This window comes from Hylobates moloch, unplaced genomic scaffold (assembly GCF_009828535.3).
Source record: "Hylobates moloch isolate HMO894 unplaced genomic scaffold, HMol_V3 SCAFFOLD_22, whole genome shotgun sequence".
In the NCBI taxonomy this organism is placed as follows: Eukaryota; Metazoa; Chordata; class Mammalia; order Primates; family Hylobatidae; genus Hylobates; species Hylobates moloch.
This window is the reverse complement of record NW_026652297.1, coordinates 40,491,922-40,515,843: the sequence shown is the minus strand read 5'-3', so window position 1 is coordinate 40,515,843 and position 23,922 is coordinate 40,491,922. Positions and strand designations below refer to the sequence as shown.

General features: G+C 39.7%; 1 protein-coding gene across 8 annotated transcripts in view; it reads right to left on the bottom strand.

Moving 5' to 3' along the window:
- UNC5D (unc-5 netrin receptor D) overlaps window positions 1-23,922 on the bottom strand; it is a 561,176-nt gene that overhangs the window by 35,210 nt on the left and 502,044 nt on the right. For all 8 annotated transcript variants that reach the window (XM_032144088.2, XM_032144094.2, XM_032144090.2 and 5 more), the window contains 3 exons: window positions 13,368-13,536; window positions 11,267-11,494; window positions 2,678-2,827 (listed from right to left, as the gene is read on the bottom strand). In XM_032144088.2, the coding sequence (XP_031999979.1) occupies window positions 2,678-2,827; window positions 11,267-11,494; window positions 13,368-13,536 (547 nt within the window). The remainder of the gene's footprint in view (window positions 1-2,677; window positions 2,828-11,266; window positions 11,495-13,367; window positions 13,537-23,922) is intronic.

The window sequence follows — 23,922 nt, the reverse complement described above, 5'->3', positions numbered from 1 at the left end:
AAAACAGGGAAGTTTCCTAGTAGAGGAGGGTTTGGGTACCAATTGTAATATGTCAGCTCCCAGATTCCTGATTTGAAGTTAGAGAGGGAGATTCACCAATTGAAGGAGAGACCTATAAATGATTCAGGAATAGTCTGATTTTCTCTTTCCACAATAGCTCTCTGGGGTAGCAAGAAATAGGCCCTGTTGTTAGTTCCTAACCACTAAGCCCTAATGAAAAGCCATTCTCCATTATCCACGCCAAGTTTGTCAGTGCACATGATGTTCTACATGAGGTTCAAGTAGGCTGAACACAAACCCTCCCCTAAGTGCTTACATCTAATGCCCAGAGCAAACACAGCATGGTCATTAAGCCAAGCACAATATGCATTCACAGAAGCTGAGGGATTTCAACGATGAGAGGGGCAAGGGAATTGGTGGTAGGGGTGATGAAGAGAAAGGAGGAATAGAGCGGAAAGCCATTTGGGGTAAGAAAAATGAAGTGGAAATGAAAACTCAGTGGCAAGCCTCCTGATGCAGAGAAAATTAAACTGTTTCTCAGCCTTCCAAGACTATTTCAAATTATGCTTAATTATAAAACGCAAATATTTATACATGTTCACAACCTCCATGTAATCCAGCCCATCCCAGCAGTAAAGCTTGCTGGGTTTTCTTGAAAGTCAATGTCCTCTGGCTTTGGCTGGTCCTCTTGCACCCTCTGAGGTCAGTAAACACTTAGCCCCCTAAGCCTCTTCTTCCTGGGGCTCTCTTTGTTATCCCTAGCATTGGAATTGTTGTTTAAGTCATGCTGCAAGGTAATGGTTCTTTCATCTGATTTTTTATCTCCAAGCATTAAACTTAATAGTTCACTTTGGACTGAGTCACTTGCATCAGATCCAGTGAAATGAGGCCCTTATAACCTATAAAGATTAATACAGAGGAGTCTGCATGACTATCAGGACTTGTTTTAACAATACTCTGAAGTTCAATTTGGACTAGAAACTTTGAATACTGCTTACCGGAAAGCAAAGAGACCTACATCTTGAATGTCATAAACAACACAATATATTTATTCATAGAAAACTTCTCCCTATGGAAAAAATGTGGTGAATGTGCCCCTGGCCCCCTGAAAAAAAACGTTCAGGGCAATGAGAGACGGTTGTGCTGCTTTGAATGCACTAAAACTGTACAGATGGGCAATTCCTCAGGTAATAAGTCTGAAAAGTCAATAGAAAAATGCAGCCCTGTCCAGTTTAAAAATCCTGAATTTTACAAGTTGGATGGTTGGTACAACACTTTTCTAACCATCATGATGCAGTCAAAGTTTTTTCTTTGTGACTAGGCTTGTTCCCATTCTGACAAGCTGGTATACCTGTCTATAGTTAAAAAAAAAAAATGCTGCAAGGATGGAAGGTTACAAAACCCAGAGGACTCTACACATTATGCTGATGGGTAAACCAAAGAAGCCTGAAAGCATTCTGTGATTCCAGGTCAATGTGAGTCCGCCAGAAGCTTTTCCAGAGTGAAGGAAATATCCTGTCCTTAAGCACTTGAAGTATAGATGACTAGCTTTAGAAACTATGGTAGGTGGCAGGCTAGCTAGCCACCTACTGTAATATGTATCACTGGGAATTTTCATAGACTTCAGTGGCAGGGATCACAAGTTTATAAGAGATCTCTTAAGGATAAGCATGTACTTGAAATAACGAAATAGGATCCAGAGAGATTCTGAGTCTCCCTGAAAATTTTTTTTAGAATCTCTAATAGGAGACATGTGAACAATAATAAGTATCTTTAGATATTTATAAAAGGACTCTTAAGAAAGGCATGTTCTGGCCAGGCACGGTGGCTCACACCTGTAATCTCAGCACTTTGGGAGGCCGAGGTGGGCGGATCACCTGAGGTCAGGAGTTCAAGACCAGTCTGGCCAACATGGCAAAACTCCATCTCTACTAAAAAATACAAAAATTAGCTGGGCATGGTGACAGGCACCTGTAATCCCAGCTGCTCAGGAGGCTGAGGCAGGAGAATCGCTTGAACTCGGGAGGCGGAGGTTGCAGTGAGCCAAGATTGCACTCCAGCCTGGGCAACAGAGACAGAGACTCCATCTTAAAAAAAAAAAAGAAAAGAAAAGAAAAAGGCATGCTCTTTCTTTGCTTTTCAATTTGTAATTTCTTCTTCCCATCTTGCCTGATTCATTTGGCAGCAAGTGCACTTCATATACGAAAGAAAAAAATCTCTTGTTTCCACCTGGCTAGCCATAGCTCTCTACAACTCAAAATCATCACCCTTAAGAAGTTCCTCACTGACATTCAGTTTATTCATTGCTGAATATGATTACGATGCTGTCTCATAATGAACTGATTTTAATAAAAACCAACCAACTCACAAACCTGGCTCTATGTTGTTAAATTGGCATCTTCAACCTATATTGAGCAATGATTCCAACAGGAGAGGAGAAATGCCATCTCACCTAACGTGCAAACGCCTTTCTTCCCACCCGTTAGAATGCTGTGAATTTATGACAACATGTTTCACTCCGTGTGTGTAGCCCAAACTGTTAGATTTCTGTGACAGTTTTGAGGTGAAATCCATCCCTTAAAGGAGGAGGAAAATCAAGCAGACCCTTGCCAGGATCTGTGACATGCTTGCTGGTTAAAGCAAAGCCGCTTCTGTTAGAAACCCATTTGGCCAGTACCTGGCAGGCAGTGAATGGTTTAATTCTCCAGAGGAATGGGGGAATATCAAGGACAGAGATCTGAAGACTAAAGGTATTCCCTTTGAAATGCAGCAACTTTGGTTCTTCCAGGAGCTGTCCACCTTGATGGCTTTCGTCTGAAACCACTTCCTATAGGAGAAGAAAAAGAAAAGAAGATCAATAATGAAATATCCTGCTACTTATATATTTCCTATCTAGGGATATGCATGCTCACTACCACATGTCTTCCACAAATGGACAGAGAGCATAGGAGAAACATACTTCTTTACAACTCCATAGCCCATAAAGTTCAAGACTAAGGATTAACAACTGCTGAGTGACAAGTGTTTGGTTAGAAAGAGACAATTTTTTTTTTATTATTTGTGTTGTTTAGGCTTTAAACCACACTGTGCCTTTGTTTAAACTTCAAAGACCTCCCCTGCCCCCAAGCAAATCGTAATACTTCTGGGTTTCCACAACTGTAGGAATTTCACTCTCTGACCATAATCAAGGGATGCATTCATGCACAACCTGACACATCATCATATTTCACACTAAATGGAAACAGCCCCCCTCCATTCTGGTTCAATTTTTCTTCACTAATGCAGGCATTATATGATATTTATTCTTTTGGCTTAAAATAAATGTTCCAGTGTGCATGTATCATGCTTATTTGTAGTAATGTTTGTAAAAGTTATTATACCAAAAGGCCAAGGAAAGATAAGTTGTGTATCAAGGTAGCTGTAGCTCAGGAAAACAGAAATCAAAATTCTGAGGAAACAGTCCTGTAGCTTTCACTGAAGAATCTTTATGTAATCTAATACAAACGCAATCCACATACATCCTGTTGAGTAAACCATTTCATTGGTTCTAAATTTGTGGTGTTAGGATCATATTGGAGAGATGATTTAACAAATGGAATAACAAAACAAATACATATTCAGTGAAGTGCTAAATGATTGTGCGGGATTGAGGCTTTCGGTGTTACTGAAGATAAGAGATCTCCCTAAGTCCATTTTTGAAATCACCATTAATTGACATATTATTTCCTTGCAGAGCTAGGAGAAATTAGAACCTGAAATCCTTTATGTCCTATAATCTCAGATTCTTAAAAAAAGACTGTTTGAAATCAAATAGGTTTATAAACACAATCAAACTTACATTTCAATTATCAATGAGCAAAAACACCTTTACTGGTTATCTCTTGTCCATAAGTAGAATGACAATAACAAAAACATTTTTGACTAAAATGTCATCCAAGTTTTATCCTTCACATACACATAAACTGTTAGTATGTTTTTCCAGGACTAAATCAGTGGCATTTTCTCCAGCTCTTTGGTGTTGCTTGTGGGAAGGGTGTTTCTTGGGGCCCAAGGGTCAGTGGTAAACTAGCTGTGATGATAGAAATATTCTATCTCTGCGTGGTCCATTATGGTACCCACTAGCTAAAGTGGCTATTAGCACTTGAAATGTGGCTAGAATGATGAAGGAGCTGACTTTTTAATTATAGTTAAATATCCACATGTGATTAGCAATGACCATACTGGACAGTACAGTGCTAGGTAATTCATAACCTTGTGGATTTCAGAGTTGAACATGATAACATGGTAGCCAACGTCTGGTGGAGGCTACAAGGAATGGAAGAAAAGAGGCACTATGGGGAGGATAGGAAATTAATTCTAAATGCCTACTTGGCTGAGACATTAGGCGGTCTCTGGTCACTGGTTCCTTCTTTTGAGATTTACTAAATTTCCATCAGAGCTATGTTGGAGCTGGGCACTGGGTATGCAGAAATGAAACAACCTCACCACCACGAAACTTACAATATTGTGAAAGGGTCAGGACACTAGGCATTGATTCTAATATAATATCTATTATAATATCTATTACCTTACATGTATGCCTAGGAGGTTAAGAAAGACAGAAGGTGCCCCTGGCCCAGATGGGAGGACAGACCAGGAAAGGAGTCTGGGCATTACTAGGGGAGGTAGTATTTGAGCCAAACTTTGAAATAAATGGAGGAGCTGGCCATTTGAAAAGGAAGGAGAGGACATTCCAGATGCTGAGCAGGGCATTCACAAGCATGGTAGCTAGACAGAGCTGGGATGGAAGGCTGAGGTGGAAAGTGTGTGATTGGAGATGATGAAAATGTGGGGGAGAAACCAAATACCAAATTCTTGCTTGCTATGCTAAGGACTTTGTATTTTATTTTTGAGTAATGTTGCTCTGGTTTTAAGGTGCATTAAAACTCTTTTGGTGTCTTCACATACTCAAGAGAATACCGATCTTGTAAATTGAAGATAGCAGCATAAAATTCTAATCACATTTCTGTGTGGTCTTGGGCAAATTATTTTCTTTAGACCTCAGTTCCTTACCTGGGTTTATTTATAGCCAAGCAAAATAATTAATATGATAATATATTAACCTCTTTTTGCAATTCTGGTGCAAGATTAGAAACAAGTACAAACAAGAAATGTGCTTATTAAGACCATATTAAAGCCACAGTATAACAGCAACTCTTCCAAGTGTATTTGAACTAGGCTTTCTCAAGTATACCCTTTTCTTTATATTTAACTTTCCTTAATGGACATGAAGTAGTCGACGCCAGGAAATGAAGTGACTTGTTCAAGGTCATGTGTTACTTAGTGTAGTGCTAGACTATTTTGTTATTTAGAAACTACACACAATCATTGTATTGAAGGGAACTTAAGATTGAGAGCACCAAGTGCCTTATTTACACATGAAAACATGGAAGTCCCCTGAAGAAAGTTATTTGCCTAAAACCACATGGCTAATGGGAGAACTGAGACTAGACCAGGGCAACTTGATCATGGTCCAGTGTTTTTTCTCTTAGATTTCCCTGCCTTTTCTTACTACTATGCTTGACTTTTTTTTTTTTTTTTTTTTTTTTAAGAGTCATGTGAAGATCAGACTGTGATTAACTCTGCCTCATAAATGATTTTTCACTGATGCAGGATATATGTATAAGATGACATAAGTCAATCTATATTTGCCCTAGAGTTATATATACTGTCTACACAGTCCTTGAAACTCAGAATGGATAATATTAAGAATTTTAAAAATAGATATCTGCTTATAATTATCATGGAAGAAAAGAGTACCTTTTTAAAAGTTCTGCTCTAGGGCCTCAAATTTAAACACATGATTTATTTTTTGCTCTTTTCACTTCTTAAATTTGCACGTATCGAGCCAACAATATACAATTAACAGTGTCTTGTAATCTTGTACAAAATATTAAGCAATTAGTTATTCTATAACAAAACAATTATTAAAATGAAAAAGCCTAGTAATGAACTAATAATTGTATTTATAAATTTGTAAAGGCACAATTGGCTTCAAAGTTAAATAAATAGACTCCTGAGTACGAGCTTTAAAATACTCTCCAAATACAGTGGATTGCACTTAACGCAGAGTTCCCTGAGCCTACTGTATTACTCTGGGGGGCTAGGCCTGAGTATTTATAAGCATTTCTTGGATGCTTCTGATGACCAGCCAGGTTTGGACAACTCTGCTTAGCTCGTTCTAAATCACTCATATGGATGAATTATCCACAAAGTGAGCCTTGATAGTAATTTGATTTTTCCAATCTGCCTTCTATGTGACAAGGACCTCCTGTTAAATACCTCATTCCATTGTTAAACTGATAATCTGAGTTAATGGAACTAGGAAACAGGGTCTGGCCAGCTTTTTGTATACAAAATACACCTGAAGGCTCTGGATGGTGGTTTTTCTCAGCATTCTGTTTCATCATTTTACATTGGGGTTGCAAGTCATCCAGTTCTAGAAGCTGTGGCCAGGAAAAACTTGTGCTTTGTGCCTCACCGAGCTCTTTATGTTGATTTAATCAGACAGGCAGCAATATTCAGGTGTGCTTCAGGGATACTAAAACAGGCAGGCTAAATTTACATATTTATGAGACAAAACGGTTTGAACTTACACACACACACACAAATTATGTCACTATGGTGTTTTCCTTTAAATGCTTTACGTGAACAATATTTCCCAAGATTGCATTATTGATAAACACAAGAACTACATCTAGAGGAAATCCTTTGAAATTAGATTCTAAATCCACCTTAAGCCCAAGTAAGTAACGAGTACCAAGAGTACTGTATAGGAGTGCTGGGAGCAATGGCAAAAAAAAAAACCCTAGTTGTTTTTTTCTATTTTCTTTCTTAGATAAGATAGGGTAACTGCTTAATTCCTTGCCTTCCTATGTCAAGGTTTGTTTGGGCTGTGCGTGTGTGTGTTCGTGTGTAATAAAAGACAATAACCAAAAAACCAGGTCTTAAAATGTTACTGCTTTGAAGATATATCACCATTTCTCAATCTTTGGTTTGAATTTATCAAAGGAGGCGATGTCAAACATACAAGCATAAAATGGCAGCCCTAATTATTACAAAAACACAAAAGCAAGAAGGACAAGAAGTCATTCACTTCTTGTCTTCTTGTTCTTTTCTCACCTACCTACAGGGAGATGACATTTTTATTTTTTAAAAACACAGCAGATTTAATTTTTAGATGTGTTTATCAAAACAGATCTTCAGAAATCTGAAACTAAATTATGTCTTAGCCTGGTGCACAGTATATTTTGTTTTTGTCAAGGAAATTGCTAGTATTACTCAGATAAGCTACCCCCAGAGCAAATGAGACTCAAACAGAGTAGCCCTGTAGGGGGTACAGGGAAAGGAAGACAGGACTAAAAACAGAGACTGTCCCTATTTAGATACTGAAATTCTTTCAAGGAATATTCTAAGGTGGGCCCATTATATTGCCTGGTCCCCACCCAGTTCTGAGAGGACAGGTGGAGTTGAGTCTCTACACGTTCCTTCTTGCAAGGTCTTCCAGGGAGAATGTAGGCATTTCAGTGTTTTATGGGATACAATCTCCCAGTGAGACATGAATGAAATGAAAGATGCAACCACGCACTTAACCCCAGCTTCCTTTTGGTTAAGAGCACAGTTAGAGTTGGGCACATATCTGTTATCATTCTTTGAGATATGAAAGATGCACTGCAATAAATACAGCAGCTGTAACAACCATGTTCACACTGATTTCCTAATCACAACAAACATATCATCATAGGATAGTTGAAGCACATTCCAGGGTGGGCAATTTCTGCAGAAATGCTCCATGAAAAACTGCTTACTGATTTTGATTAAGAAGTCAGGGTTCTTTTAGGGTTGCAGAAAATGTTATTACTGTATACTCTATTTTCAGCTTACGCCACAGAAGTTGGGAGAGCTAAATACTAATTTGTGAGGTCTTTAAGGGGTTCAAAAAGGGAACTGTTGTTAAGGCTTTCCTAAAATAGAACTGTTTTAATGGGTTAGTAACTAATTTCCTCCTCCAATGCAATATCACATATGAAGCTATCACACTATGAAATGATTTGGGATATGCAGGTGATCAAAATCTCTGCAGAAGGCCCTGAACACATTCACTTAGCAAAGTAAAAATCCAGAAAGCAAGACAGTTTCAGAAACAAAACCCAGAAACTAAGACGGAGGAGTACATGGCTGTTTCCTGTATTAGGAAGTCTCAGTTCAGAAAAGCCACAAGTTTCATTTTAATCCATATGTGGGCCAGAAAAGTTATTCAAGCAAGGTTGATGATCTTTCAAAACCCCAAGGGGGATACATGGCCTTTCTGCCCATGACAGCTGTCAATAACAAGTACAACCAAACGCAGCTTTGTTTGCCATTGTAGGAGAGACAAAGAATCACCGGAGGTAAAAAGATTAGGACAAGTGGGTCAAAGGTATTTCTACCAAAAAACATTACTCTAAAGCAAAATTAAGGAGTTCTACTAATTTAAGAAATACCTCTCGGCTGGGTACGTTGGCTCACGCCTGTAATCCCAACACTTTGGGAGGCTGAGGTGAGCAGATCGAGATCATCCTGGCTAACGTGGTGAAACCCTGTCACTACTAAAAATACAAAAAAAATTAGCCAGGCGTGGTAGCGGGCGCCTGTAGTCCCAGCTACTTGGGAAGCTGAGGCAGGAAAATGACGTGAACCCAGGAGGTGGAGGTTGCAGTGAGCTGAGATCGCGCCACTGCACTCCAGCCTGGGGGACAGCGAGACTCCATCTCAAAAAAACAAACAAAAAGAAATACCTCTCAATGATGAAATACATTTGAATTCAATTAGAGGGAGAATAACGTTCTCCCTAGTACTGTCTAAAAAGATTCTATTACCAACCAGAAGTGGATAATGGTTTGTAAAGCTATGTTTAGGGTGTATTCATGACGTCCACAATAATTTGTATTCATCTGTGAACAGTGGAGCCATGGTAGAATATGGTAGAGATGAAAATAGATGATCTGAAAGTCACTGAGAACAAGCTCTTTAAGTACACGTCTATCTCACTGCTATATACATCAGCTGGGAGACCATTATTCAAAGAAAACTCCAAACTGGTTATGAGGGCTGACTTCCAAGACAATGGTGTGAGCAGCTCCACACAGTCACAGTAGTCAGCAGTGGGTTATCTGTATCAGCCAGGAGACTGGAAATCTTCCATGATGCTCCATGGTTACTCCAGTGTACTCAGCCTTTAAAATCTGGCTGAGTTACTAAACATCCAACTTGAGTCATGGTGCATTTTACAACTGGTTAGTAGTAGTAGTGACCCCAAGACGAACCCTCTATTTAAGATATTTATTCTTTATTTTTGCTTCCTGAATATCTGTTATATATTTTCTCTTGGAGCAATCCTCTTATTGTGGGGTGGGGAGTGCAGAGGAAGATTATTAAATGACAACGGTGGGAGGAGGTTTAACTACTTACACTGAAGTTTCTTATTTCACAAAGTGGCACACCTTTGAAAGACATCCCTTTTGTGAGCAGCCAAAGATGAAGTGTGCCCTTCACAATGACCTGTGCTACTTAAGAGGTACTCAGGGGTGGTTCGGGATCACAGGCTGGTGCTGTGTCACCTTTACTGGCTTATGTTCAGGAGTGAGGTCGTGGTATTTCTTTTCTACTGGTAAACATGAGTTTTCCAGCTCAGTGTCTTAAAATCTAGTTACTGAGGAAATGCTCTGCATAATGGACTTAATGACCCAAAACTGGAATAGCAGGGATCTGGAATGAGGTGTGTCAGGAGAGCTATGCTATTTATATATGGGCAGAGCTTACACAGGCAGTTCTGCATCATCCTTGCTGCTATTAATAAACTTGCAGTCTTCCTGAGTAGCTAAATTAAAATGAATCTTACATGATTAAAAGTACCAAAAATGGAAAGGAACCTTGGACCATCTCTGCCCTAGTAGCCCTGATAATTAATAGACTATATGTCCAGGATAGAAAACGACTACCTTGTGATAGGTATGATTTATAATTGTGGTTCCCTAACTACAACCTTCAGTTGATTCAAGCAATTTTCTCACTGCCCTCTGCACATCAAATAACTCTTTTTGTTCCTGTGGCTCATGCTATTTTTTTTCTCTTGATGTGGTGTTCCTTTCTGTTTTGTTCCTAAATCACATCCATCCATGGAAATTTGTAAAATAGTTCTCAAAAACTCTTCTCCATTTTTGTCTCTGTTTGCTGAATTCTGACTACATTTCTGGTCAGTTGCATAATTTAGCACACAATGTTCAGCACATGCGTTAGTTTAGCCCTTCTCTCTTCTTGAATGCCAAGTACCCCAACCCCTCTTACATTGCTGACCACACAGTAACACGGCCCTTGCTTCAAGGTAGGTATCCCAGTCAAACCAGTGGTGAAACTGCCATTGGAAAATTATAACAGAAAATTATTACAGTGAAAGAGATCTGACCTAACCAACTTCATCTTGCTCCTAACCTCCAAGCTGTCCTTGTTCATTCCTGTGTATCGGCCAAACTAACTTTGGGAGGAACTTAGCTTATATTATAGTTTAACTTTGAAACAAAGACAATAACAGTCCTTTCCCAAAACAAATCCCCTTCCTGCCTGGAGACTAGATTGCCTTTGTAGGACTAACAAATCGGCCACAAGATTAGAAACCATTGTTTGGGAGTCATGCAGCTGGAGGCTACAAGATTCTGACACTCTCCAAATTGCTCCTGGGGATAACATTGCTATTGTAAATCCTAAAATCAGTGCTTGAGATATTTTGCAGACCCTGCACGTGGATCAGTAGGCACCACCCCGTTGAATTAACTGCTCATCTATCTTGTGGCTCCGACCCAGGAACTGACTCAGTGCAATAAGACAGCTTAGACTCCCTATGACTTCATCTCTGAAGCAGCCAGTCAGCACTCCCAACTCACTAGCCCCTACCCACCAAATTATCCTTCAAAACAATGATCCTTAAATTCTTGGGGGGACTGATTTGAGTAATAATAAAACTCCGGTCTCCCACACAGCTGGCTCTGCGTGAATAACTCTTTATTGCAATTCCTCTGTCTTGATAAATCGGCTCTGTCTAGGCAGCAGGCAAGGTGAACCCACTGGGCAGTTACAGTGGCGTGGGTTCATTTTCTAGACCCTCAATAATAAAATTTTCAATTGATACTGATCTTTTGGAAAACCCACACTTTCACGACACCAAAAGAAAATTATTAAAACAAAGGCTGACCTGAAATGCACAAGGGGTATTGTCCACACAGTAAACTCTCAAGTTGTAATCCAGGGAGTTACAGGACATGCAGCCAAAAACCGCCACCTTCAGTTGCTTCACGGCACAGTCTGTGATTGGCTCTCCAGTGAGCGCATAGGTCCCAAAGCTGTCTAGGAGCACATGACACGCAAAGGGGTCCAAAAGGCAGTAACAGGATGTGGATTCGTCTTCCACTGACATCACTTCCTGTTGGGAAAGGTATGCTTATTCTCTCACTTGGAAATAAGATGTGATCTAACCATTATATTGCCGGGACACAAATAAATAAACACACAAATATAAATTTTTTTTCAGAATAGTCCTATTGCCCAGTTATCCTGATGGTAACTGTTCCTCTTATATCAAAATAACTGCTGACATCAAGAACTCAAGAAATGGGCTGGGCATGGTGGCTCATGCCTGTAATCCCAGCACTTTGGGAGGCTGAGGCAGGCAGATCACCTGAGGTCAGGAGTTCAAGACCTCCTGGGGTGGGGGGGGGGGACGGGGGGCGGGTCGGGTCTGAGGCAGGAGAATCACTTGAACCTGGGAGGTGGAGGTTGCAGTAGGCCAAGATCGATCCACTGCACTCCAGCCTAGGCAATAAAGCAAGACTCCATTTCAAAAGAAAAAAAAAAGAAATGGTTATGTTCAGTTTGTTGGAATTTCCACTTCATTGGTTATAATAACAAAAATCACTTTGAAAGTTCTATTTCTGGCTAATTTGTTCAATGTTGAGTTTTAGAAATCTTAAACCTTATCAATAAGCAAACTTTTTTTTTTTTTTTTTACAAACACCTATTTCTGACAACTCTTTAAATATCCTTAAGGTAATGTTTATTTTCTCTCAAACATTTTATCCTCTTTCATTCCACTGAAATCATTTACAAGGGACCACTAAATAAACGAATTGGATAAGACGTACTAGAATATTTCACCCTTCCTGATAAGAAGTTTAGTATATGTGACTGGTTTGATAGAGCATAAATATAACACCATCTGTGTATAAGAGACTGTGAGGAAGTGCTGGAAAGAAAAATTAAAGTGGCAAAAATCAAAGCAAAACCAAACATAATGGGAAGAAGACTAAAACATGGCCCTTTAGGAAACTCATGGAACTTCATGCCCCAGGAAATCTGCTCATGGTTGCACTAAAACGCATTAAATAGCAGAATGCATTCTGGAACAAAGAAAATAGTTTCAAGACACTAGTTGGCAGGGTAAAGGTAATCCATTGCAGCAACTGGGAATTTTCTTCTTCTAAAGAAACATGATTTTCCTTTTACTTCTTTGGCCTGAAGTGCCTTCTGGGAGGAAGACCCTAGGGCTGGCTGGAACAGGTCATTTGAGTTCTAACAAAGATAATTCTGCCAGTTTCACACAAGCTGACTGCAGATGGACATAAAGGAAGCCCTATCAGGCAGATAAATCAGAGCTTTCACTTAAAATAGTAATTCAATTGCAATCTGTCTTTGCTGTGACTGTCTCCCCTGTTGTTAATGTCTTATTATGTATCCTCATTCTCTTTCCTTGTCTCCTACTGTATCCCTTTTGTATGCACTCATACACACAGGAAATAGACACTGATACTAATTCTCAATGCATTCGTTAACTTAAAAAAATATTAAGCACTAAATGTGTTCCTGATTAAACAGATACCTTAGAATCCCCAGGATGGAAAAAAATAGACATAGTTATTTTCTTTTTGAACACGGACTGCCTGCCCTTAATCTCATCCCTAACTCCACAGAGGCCACAGAATAATGTCCATTCAGACAGAGACAAGGCCAAGGAGGAAGAAGGGGATCAATGAGCAGGTAGGTAGGTGTAGATGAATATATGGGTAATTACAACTGTATTCTAAAACCAAACAAGGAAGCTGGATTATCTCTTGCTTCTCTTTTCTATTATAATGGCGGGGGGGCAACTAGCCAATATGTTTAGGATATTATCAAACACTTGCCACCAACCCTTTGCCAACGAAGAAATGCTGATTTGTGGTGTTAGATGTTAAGGTTAAATATATCCCATAGGTGGAACCCAAATCCCACTGTTTAAAAAAGGAAGTAAAGGGTCTCACCTCCCATTTGCCCTGCTGTGTCCTCTTCTTTAAATGGATATTCCAGTGCTCAGAACTGACATCTGCACAGTGTGGGATGGTCAATGCAAAGGGAGTGGTGACGATCATGTCTGGAGGACCACAGGTGACTTCAGGACTCAGGAGCACCTCAGAGCCATCTGACTGGAGACTTCACAGTTGAAAAAAGGATAGAAGAGAGAAGTATGTAGAGGAGGGACCATATTTGAATGAAAATTTGGTTAACAGACTGGGGTTTTCTTCAGGCTTATAAATATTCCTTTCCAGGATTTTCTTTTACAAAGGACTGGTCTGGAGAACAAGCATTTGTCATGAAGTTCTCAGACACACGGAGGGAGTTTAAGCCTAGATTTCAAATCTAGGTTTTGACAAACCTACCAACAAAATGACAACTGCTTCTTTGGAAATACAGGGCAGAATTGGAGAATGCAAAGACCTGGCTGGTGGGTCATGCACCAGCTACTGAATCCTTATTCTTGTTTATGCCATTATCAATGAGCAAACAAAAACTTTATAGAAATGACTGGTCATCTCATTACCATCAAATTCCTTTCTCATGAAAACACAATCTAAAATATTCTTAATGCTGGTAAATGATAAAGCAAATTATTATGAAGCAAAACAGTATTTTGAAGATACAGACTGAGTGTGTCTATTCTGGCTTTGAAAACATTTATTTTTTGCCAATGAACAAATATATAGCTTATATAGCAATAGCACAGTGGACAGCTACAAATGTGCATAATATCATACATAAATGTATATCTTTCAATCCTTTTCTATTTTAGATCTACATTTAAAATCATTCAATCCAAACCTGGTGTTCAGTTTTTTTGAATTGTGAATTATTCACAGTGAGAATGCAGAGTCATGGAACAGATAAAAGAAAGTGAAAGTTAACTAAAATGGAATAATAATACCTCATTGAATGCCTCCCTCTTTCATTTCTTTGGCTTTTGTTTTTAATCTGTGCCCCCAAACAGTAAGGAGGAGTAGTTTACAGAACAGTAATCAGCGAGAAGAACCCAGATGTCTGCTTATTTTTCCCCTAATGACATATGTGTTCTTCAACAAGCTATTTGATCCTTTGTTTGCTGGATTTTCACTTCTAAGAAAAATAATAATGAATACAGAGCAATGCTACGGGAGAGCTGGAATTGGTATTATTACTAAAGCTTTTAATTATACTACCTAGGAAGGACATTTAAATGCGTCATCCTTGACCAAAAAAGCAACCCATTGGGCAAAATAAAGATAAAATTTAGTGCTAAAAGATATCATCTTTCCCATGATCTTCTATAAACAAAGAGTTTTTCTCTGAGTTCATCTAATGTGCTATTCATTTCTGAATTGCTTATGTTGACAACTCCTATTGTCTCAAGTTAGTAATGGTTACACTTGAGCTCATTATCTGTAACTTGCTGCTGCAATAAAGCCAAGCCATATAATTGAGGAGCATCTTATGTCTACTGCGTCTAAAACAGTAGATGTAACATTATCACATTGTCTCCTCCCCTCTCCAAGAAGCCCTGGAGATGCCTTTAAAAAGTTCAGTCTTCCACAAAGGTAACCACAGTCCAAAATGGACAATTCTTCCTATACGAGCAAAACGCAGGTTAAGATGATCATGTCTCCATTTACCTTTAAGTAGGGGAGGAGAGGAGAGCGGGACTGGAAAGCAGTGTATTAGCAACATCAAATGCTCTGTGGAAAGCCTAAAATAATATACTCAAGATTTGGGAAAAAAAAAAAAAACCATAAAATTCAAATGTGCAGCCTGTATGTGGGTGCCTGCCAGCGGCCATCAGAGAGGGTGAAGTGCTTTTCATGTAATTACCGCCTGCATTCATCATGGACAGGAATAGCAGGGATGCTTATGAGTGACCGATGACAAGCTCTCCTAAAAGAACTACTTAATTGGTTTCAGAGAATCATCCTGTGTTGAACATATTGTTCAAACATATGGGAATTTGAGGAATTATTTAATGCCAAATGAACTGAAATCAGCTAATTAGATGAACTCTCACACTCGTTGTGAATAGCAAGACTCCTTTCACAGTGGTAACTTAAACAGCTTTAGGAGTCAGAGGCAGCACATATTGAATATGAGCCAGGGCATGGAATAGGAGTTTTGCATTAAATAGGCATTAGGCATTTTCTTAAGTGCAGAGTAAGTAAATCAAGATTTATATTTAATCCTCCTACTGCGAAAATAGTGTCCATGGGTGTAGGTCTCCCTCTGGTGAAGGAACAAAACTTCACCAGAAGTTCACCAGAACTTCACAAAAATCTCTCCATTTTTTTCTCCCCACAATTAATAACAATTTGCCCTTTTCTTCTACCTTCTATCTGTAACAATCAGGGAGATTTACAAATATTAACTAAAGCTCTTCGCACACCTATAGAGGCAGGTGCTAACAGCATAAGGTCACAGAGGAGTCAATCAAGGTGATGGCAGGAAAATAACCCAAAATTTCTCACTCACAGGCTCTTGCTCTCTGTGACCAGATTGTACTTTTCTTTGTTACCGGAGATTTCTGGCCAAATTGCTGGATCTTATGACAGCCCAGGGAAAGATTGGGGAAGGGGGTTGCAATATAGTCCACGGGTAACCATGGATACAGATTCAGGACATTTGAGGACAGAGGGCTGGGGAGAGAAGCCTTTAATGGGATGTGGACAAAAAAATGAGCCTTCTTAAGGAAATCATAGATGGCATTTAAGCTTTCCCACATTGCATAATCCACAACAAGGCAGTATACATGTCCCTGCTGGGAAAAAAAAGGTAACACATTTTTCTAAAATTGCTGTGAGCTAATAACAACTGTGAACTAATAAAAGCAGTGATTTCAGGATAAAAATATGAACCACCTCGATGTATCATACACCCATGTGGTCTGTAGACTGAAAAACCTTTTTGCGTAGAACTTTTGCTACTTAATGTTTTTCATCGTTCTCTATCTATACATATATATGCACATATACATGCATGCTTATATATTTGTAGTTTAAATGCTGTGTATAGATAGAAAAAGTTTAATAATGTAAGAGCCCAGTCTTATGTCTATAGGAACTCTGCTTTCTGAGATGACTAATTCATGCAATTGTCATACATTGTCATTGCATCAATGTACGCTTTGACTTAAATTCTCAATGCCTTAGGAATGTGCATTTAAGGCTCCTTGGAAATGATGCTGGTCTCCTTGCTTTTATCCTTGCCTTTCACAGTCTGGCCCCCGTGCAGCCACCTCAGTCGTGCTGCTAAAAATGCCAGTGTGTTCTCATCTCATGGAATTGCTACAATTCGTACTCCTCTGGAGTGTTGGGTGCTGCCTGGAAGAGTTTTCCCCTAGACATCCACATGATTTACCCCCCTTGTGCCTGTCAGGTTCTTGCTTAACTGACATCTACTAATGAGGTTTTCTCTGACCAGGCCTTGGTAATTGCAACATTCCCAACACTAAAAGCGGATCTTTGTTTGGCTTTTTCTCCTCAACACTTAATGCCCTCTAGTGTACCATACCATTTGCCTATTTATTGTTATTTTTTCTGTCTCACAAACTAGAATGTAAGCTCCTTGAGGCCAGGGAATTTTTTTTTTTTTTTTTTTTGAGACATCGTTTTGCTCCTTTCACCCAGGCTGAAGTGCAGTGGCACCATCTTGGGCTCACTGCGACCTCCGTCTCCTAGGTTCAAGTGATTCTATGGCCTCAGCCTCCCGAGTAGCTGGGATTATAGGCACGTACTACCATGCCCGGCTAACTTTTGTATTTTTAGTAGAGACAGGGCTTCACCATGTTGGTCAGGCTGGTCTCGAACTCCTGACCTCAGGTGATCCACCCACCTTGGCCTCTCAAAGTGTTGGGATTACAGGCATAAGCCACCATGCTTCGCTCAGGGATTATTTTTTTTTTCCTGCTTAGCTCATCATTGCATCCCCAGTGCCTCATACATGCCGGCTGTAAGCACTCAAAAATACTTGTTGAAAAGGACACAGAAGCCAGCTTGAGGAGATTCTCACTGATCAAATCTGGAATTTTTGAGCATCAGAGTAAATCATTGCAGTAAAGAATTATAACCCATTGAGTCATACTATAAGAATCCACAAAATAAAAATCCATGTAAGAATGAATCCATGAGAAGGGAAAACTCTTCCACACAAGAAAAAAACCAACTAATAAATATAGTAAACTGTCAATTAGCAATCAGCTACATTAATACTTGGTTGAGAATCATAAATGGATGTTAACCTATTGGGAGAAAGTTTAAACAGTAATAAATAACTATTTACACATTCCCAAAATATCTTCCCACAAGGTACTTAACTGTTTACCAAGGGTAAAATAGTACTTCACAGCAGACACCACCTAATGTGAGTGACCAAGTTAACGTTCCCAGGAATGGGATGGATCCACAGAATATACCTCCCGACAGGACACAGAGAAGAGAACCTAGAGTCACTTCTGTGACATTCCTGCTAAAAGTCCACAGTCTGAATCTCCTCATAAGGAACCATTAGACAAGCTCAGAGGAAGGCACATCCTGCAAAATAACTCACCTGCACTCTTCAAAGCTGTCAATGTCATGAAATACAAAGACTCAGGAACAGTTCCAGATGAAAGCAGACCAAAGGCACAGGACAACAGCATGCAATGAAGTGACTTGGAGTTTAATTTGCTCTCAAGGACATTATTCAGACAACAAGTGAAATATAAATAAGGTGTGTAACATACTAAGAGTATTCTGTCACTTAATTTCCTGATTTTGTTAATTGCGCTATGTTTATACAAGATACTTTCTTGTTTGGGGGATATATACATGGAAGTATCTAGGGATAAAGGGTCATCTTGTTCACAGTGGTTAAAAAATACACATATGCACATATATATATATGTATTTTATTGACTTTTATATGTATATGAAGGAGAGAGGAAAGAGACAAATACAGAAAATTTAGTAAAATATTAACATTTGTGAATCTGAGTGTAGGACACACAGGAATTCTTAATATTATTCTTGCAATTTTTCCTTGAGTTTGAAATTTTGTCAAGATTAAAAAAAAAATTTTTTTTTTTTTTTTAAAGTGAATGCAGCTGGGCATGGTGGCTCACGTCTGTAATCCCAGCACTTTGGGAGGCTGAGGTGGGGGGATCACTTGAGGTCAGGAGTTCAAGACCAGCCTGGCCAACATGGTGAGACCCCCGTCTCTACTGGGAAAAAAAAAAAATACAAAAATTAGTCAGGCGTGGTGGTGCAGGCCTGTAGTCCCAGCTACTCATGAGGCTGAGGCGAGAGAATTGCTTGAACCAAGGAGGCAGATGTTGCAGGGAGCCGAGATCACCCCAGTGCACTCCAGCCTGGGCAACAGAGCGAGACTCTGTCTCAAAAAAATAAATAAATAAAAAATGAATGCATGAAAATAGAAGGCCCAGGGAGAATTTTTCCACAATTCTTACAAAGAAATCAGCAGGTAGACTGCTCTGTAAATATCTGTTAAGTCCATTTCATTCTAGGCTACAATTTAAGTCCATTGTTTCTTTGTTGACTTTCTGTCTTGATGACCTGTCTAGTGCTGTCAGTGACTGGGTACAGTATACACTGCTTGGTTGATGGGTGCGCCAAAATCTCAGAAATCACCACTAAATAACTTATTCATATTCATGTAACCAAACACTACCTGTTTCCCAAAAACTATTAAAATAATAATTTAAAAAAATCAGTGGGGCCACTGATTAATGTATGAAACACACAGTGGAGGATGAGGATGATGAAGGTGCTGTAGTTGGTGGTGACAGGGTGATGGTCCAGACCTCACCACATAGTACCTAACATCCTACAGCACCCATCTGCACACAAGTGCCAACCGGAGGTCATGCCGAAGGTCAGCTACGAGGCACCAACTGCTAATAACCATGGCAGGACGGGAGGTGTATCCTGGACATTTTACCTCTGTGCTCAATACTCCTTGACCTGCTGCTAGACTTGTAACACTTCGCTTTCTTTAAGGAAAGTGACCAGTTCCAAGTTCCAATATGAGGTTTTTACTGTAGCTGTTGTCTTCCATGCTGTGCTTGGTAATTACCATTTCCTCCTTTCCTCTTTATGGTCTATATTCTAGATTAATGTAGGTTTGATCACCTTTACCCAGAGTATCACTCAGGAATCCAGGCAGGAGAGTAATGATAGTTTTACTATGTCAGACCCTGGGTCGATACATAATTAAATCATATTTGAATGGAAAAGACATCAAGGCTGATAGATGGAAGCTATACTCAAGTTCAGAAAGCAAGGTAGCTCCAGCCTCCTAGAGTTTTCCACCCACAAGACATATAGTTTTAACTATTATTATTCATGTTTCATTAAGATCCTCAGATTTTGACCTGGGGTGCTAAAATTGCTGTGGATAAAAATTAAGGTTTTAAGGTTTATTATTTGTCTTTTTTTTTTTTTCTTTCTTGGAGTCAGATCTCTCTCCCACTCAATTGCTCTGACCAGAGATTTCAGATCAGTCCCAGGGAAATGACATCATTGAATCTCCTAGACAGATGGACCCTTTAAAGCCAGCTTTTCCCATCAGCCAACCCCAACACTGTGGGTATGTCTTCTACTTCTGGTAATTGCTATGTGTGATTTAAGAAAACAGACTGCTGGAGAGGGAGAACAGGAAGTGAGCAGAATGGAGGACAAAAGTGACATTGAGCAACATCTTCTCTTTGTTATAGCAGACTCCTGTTTTCATCTTCAAGTGGTTCTAAAACTGTGATGTTTTTCAAAATTTCTCAGGAAGCTTGTTTAAAATTATGCTCCTGGATGCCACCAATGAAGATTCTGATTTGGCATTTCTGGGATAGGGCCCAGGAACCTGCATTTTTTACATGCAAGGTGGTGCTGGCACTAACATTTGAGAAAAGTTGTGTAGTTCTTAAAAAAAATATATCCAAAGCAACATCTCATGCACTGGGGCCTTGGTGCTCCATCAAACATAGGACAGTCCATTCTGAAGTGGAATATAGTTGATGGTCAAGTTTAAATGCTCAATATTAAGGCCCTGGCTGATGCTACTATGATGGAAAATCCAACTACACAGGGACTGTTCCTACATCCCGTTTCTGTAAGTAACATGTGTATTAATAGGCAAGGATGTCAGGTTGGGGGGCTGATTGATTAGCAGTAACTGGAAATAATGTTATAGCTCATCAAGCCATTATAGTCCATTCATTGGGGCAGGAAAAGGAGCAGTTAGAACAGTGGATTATTACAAGCAACAAGCTCCATTCACTGAGGATAGAAGCATATGGCTGTACTATTAAAGGGCTTAAAGATCTGGGTCACCCACACGCTATTATCTGAAATAGGATCACAGAAAGAGAGATGGCATACGGGTTGGGGTGGGAGGGGAATTATATACACACTGGAATGAGTATCTGAATTTGCTGAAATTTGAGCAACACCACACAGAGAGATTACCCTGTTTGCATATGTTAAACGGCTTTAGTTTACACACACATTCATAGGGTGTTTACCAATTAATATACTAAAGGAATCACAAATCATGTGTAAATCACCAGTTCCTAGACACAATTTAAGCCTCATCTTTCATGCAGTGTCGGGCTTGCATTTAGCTTGCCTTTTTAGAAGAAGTGAGATAGTGAGATGATGGCTCATTGAAAGTGCCTTAAAAATGAATGAGAATGAGGAGGATGGGAGAAGAGTGGGACTATGTATCATGCTGCTGGGGCATTTTTTTATATCCACCACGCTGTTTATGCACTTATATTTTGCATAGAGAAAACAGCCTTCTCTGGAGGTAATCTGAAACCTGTTTCACAGAATCCTTTTATTTTAGGCTGGGGAGGGGCTCAGGAGTTATGAGGCCAACACCTTTGTTCAGATGCATGGCATGGGGTCAGTGACCCAACCAAAGTCACATCTAAACTTTGCAGAGCTGGAACCACAGTCTACTGCTCTGTTAGTCATGTTGGGATAGGTAGGCAGTGGAAGGAAGAAGGAATATGTTCCCTGGGATATATTCTCCAAACCTGGAGTTTAAAATGTTGGTATGGGAATTAAGACTGGACTCATAGACACTAAACAAAGCCCAAGGAAAGCAGGGCCCTGAGGTACACAGAGGGGTCAAAATAGAGGCTTGTATTAGCTTCCTATTACTGTCACAGCACAGACTTACTGGCTTAAAACACAAATTATCTCACAGTTCTCTAAGTCAGAAGTCTCACTGAGCTAATACGAAGGCTGTCAGGAGGCTTGTGCTCCTTCTGAAGGTTCTAGGAGAATCCAGTTTCTAGAGGCTGCCTGCATTCCTTGGCTTAAGGCCCCTTCTTCAAGCCAGCAGCATGATACCTTCAAATCTGTCTCTCCCTCTGATATTCCTACCTTCCTCTCCTAAGGACCCTTACATTAGGTCTACTTGGAAAGTCCAGGGTAATCTCTCCTTCTCAAGGTCTTTGATCCCAATTACATCTGCAAATTCCCCTTTGTACGGTTGTAAATTCACAGGTTCTACCAACTAGGACATGACATCTCTAGGGAGCCAGCTTTCTGCCTTCTGCCAGGCTTTTCATGCCTTGAGATCCCCCTGGGGCTGTCTCCTGATCCACTATTGTCTCTCAGACACCACGCAATCCACCCAAGGTATCTGTTCACTTTAGGGCTATCTTCATTGTTTCAGTTTCCAGAACCCCCACCGTAATTTGCAGAGTGAAGCTCCATATTTGTATATAACTTTATGGAGTCCTGGGAGGTTGTTATGGTTTATTTTAAAGATTATAACTGTGGGGAATAGAAGGTTGATTGTCCAGGTTTTCAAAGGGCTATGTGGATTGTCTTAGAAAGCGTGGGAGCTGTCTCCATGTGGGCTGGTGTCTTTGAGTATTTTTATTAGGCTATAACAAAATGAAGTGGAAAGGATGATATATATTAAATGTCTTAATACTTTTATCGCCATACTTCCAGCATGGGCGATAAAAGAGATGGCACATACAAATAAAAATAATTACAGTATGTGGTGCTCCTTTACAATGTGCAATCAAACTCATGGACCAGCGACTTTCCCCTTGTTGAATTAAGGTACACCTTCCATTCATATCTATTAACAACATTCACAAACCATTGTTACCTTGTCAATGGCATCTTTAATTAAAGACTCCTCTGGGCCACTCTAATCATTTCACATTGTGTGTGTCCATGGTCTTCAAATGCACCCTGATTAAGATGATGGCAATTTTTATTTACATGTGTTTACTTGTGGACCGAGGGGGTGTGAGGTGGAGAGGAACAGCAAAGAGAAATGCTCCTTTCCAAAAAGAGCAGGTCTTAAAATGACAATGTGATTTTTAAAAAATTTGTTCCTCTCCCCCTTTTCTATCTCTTCCTTTGCTCATTTTTTTTTTGGTGGGGGGGAGTGTGGTGGTGGGTTAATGGCATTATATTCTAACCTAAATGACTCTGTGAAGAAATCATCATGATTTCACTGGGGAACAGAGTACAATCTTCAGCTAAAGGTGCATTAACCCTTCTAGGCCATTAAGATACTATTTGATAAATTGCCCTTTTTGTTACACTGCATGGCACTGGTAGCCTGAAAGAATTAATGTATTTCCCAAATGGCAGCAATTTACGCCCCCTTGCACTAAGAGAAAAAGCCCCGTTTGTTATCTGGGAAGCATCTTTCCTCAGTGATTCTCTCTATGCCTGGAATAGAGTTAATTAATGCCACATCTCTTGGAAGAAATAGGTATATACCATGAATCGGATTCTTCTAAGACAAAAGACAGATTTCTAAGTCTCACAGCAACAAATCAGATTCAAATCCATGATTGACCATGGAACACAAATGATGACAAGGACGATTCATGCATTTTCATCCATCACTAGCAAGAAAAGCCTGACAAAATGGACGGGGAGAAAAGTTGTTCAAGGCGGCATAAGCTTGACTGACCTGCCCTGCTTGACTGGTCACTGATTTCCTAATCTTAACACCAGCCCACATAGAGTCTACTGTTTAGACTCATATGATACACCTTTAAAGTATAAATCACATGCCGGAGTGTTATGAGAAACAGAGATAGACTCAAAGGAATTGATGCGGGGAGTTACCTGTATCTTCATGAGGCTCTTGGTTTTAAAGCCAACTATTAATATGTTTGCTATAATTGAATTAATCTTTCCTCTGAGTCTAGGACTGTGTTAGCAACAAAAAGAGACGAACTCTGCATCACTGGGACAGAGCTAAAGCAAATTCCATGCACTTCAGAGAATTTCTGTCATCTATGTAATTAAAAAAGTAAGACCAGGTATAAGAAGATGATTTCCAAATGTAGCATTTAAACAGTACTTCACAGTTTGCACCAGACTTCTCAGCTATCAAGTCATTTTATCGTCCTCACCAAAATCTGAAAGCAAAGTTACTAATATATAAAATTGGTAGATGATAAAACTGAGGCCTAGAGAAAGAGAATGATTTGCTCAAGGTTACACACACAGGCTGTTGCTGAGGAGGGCTTGGAACCCAAGACTTCTG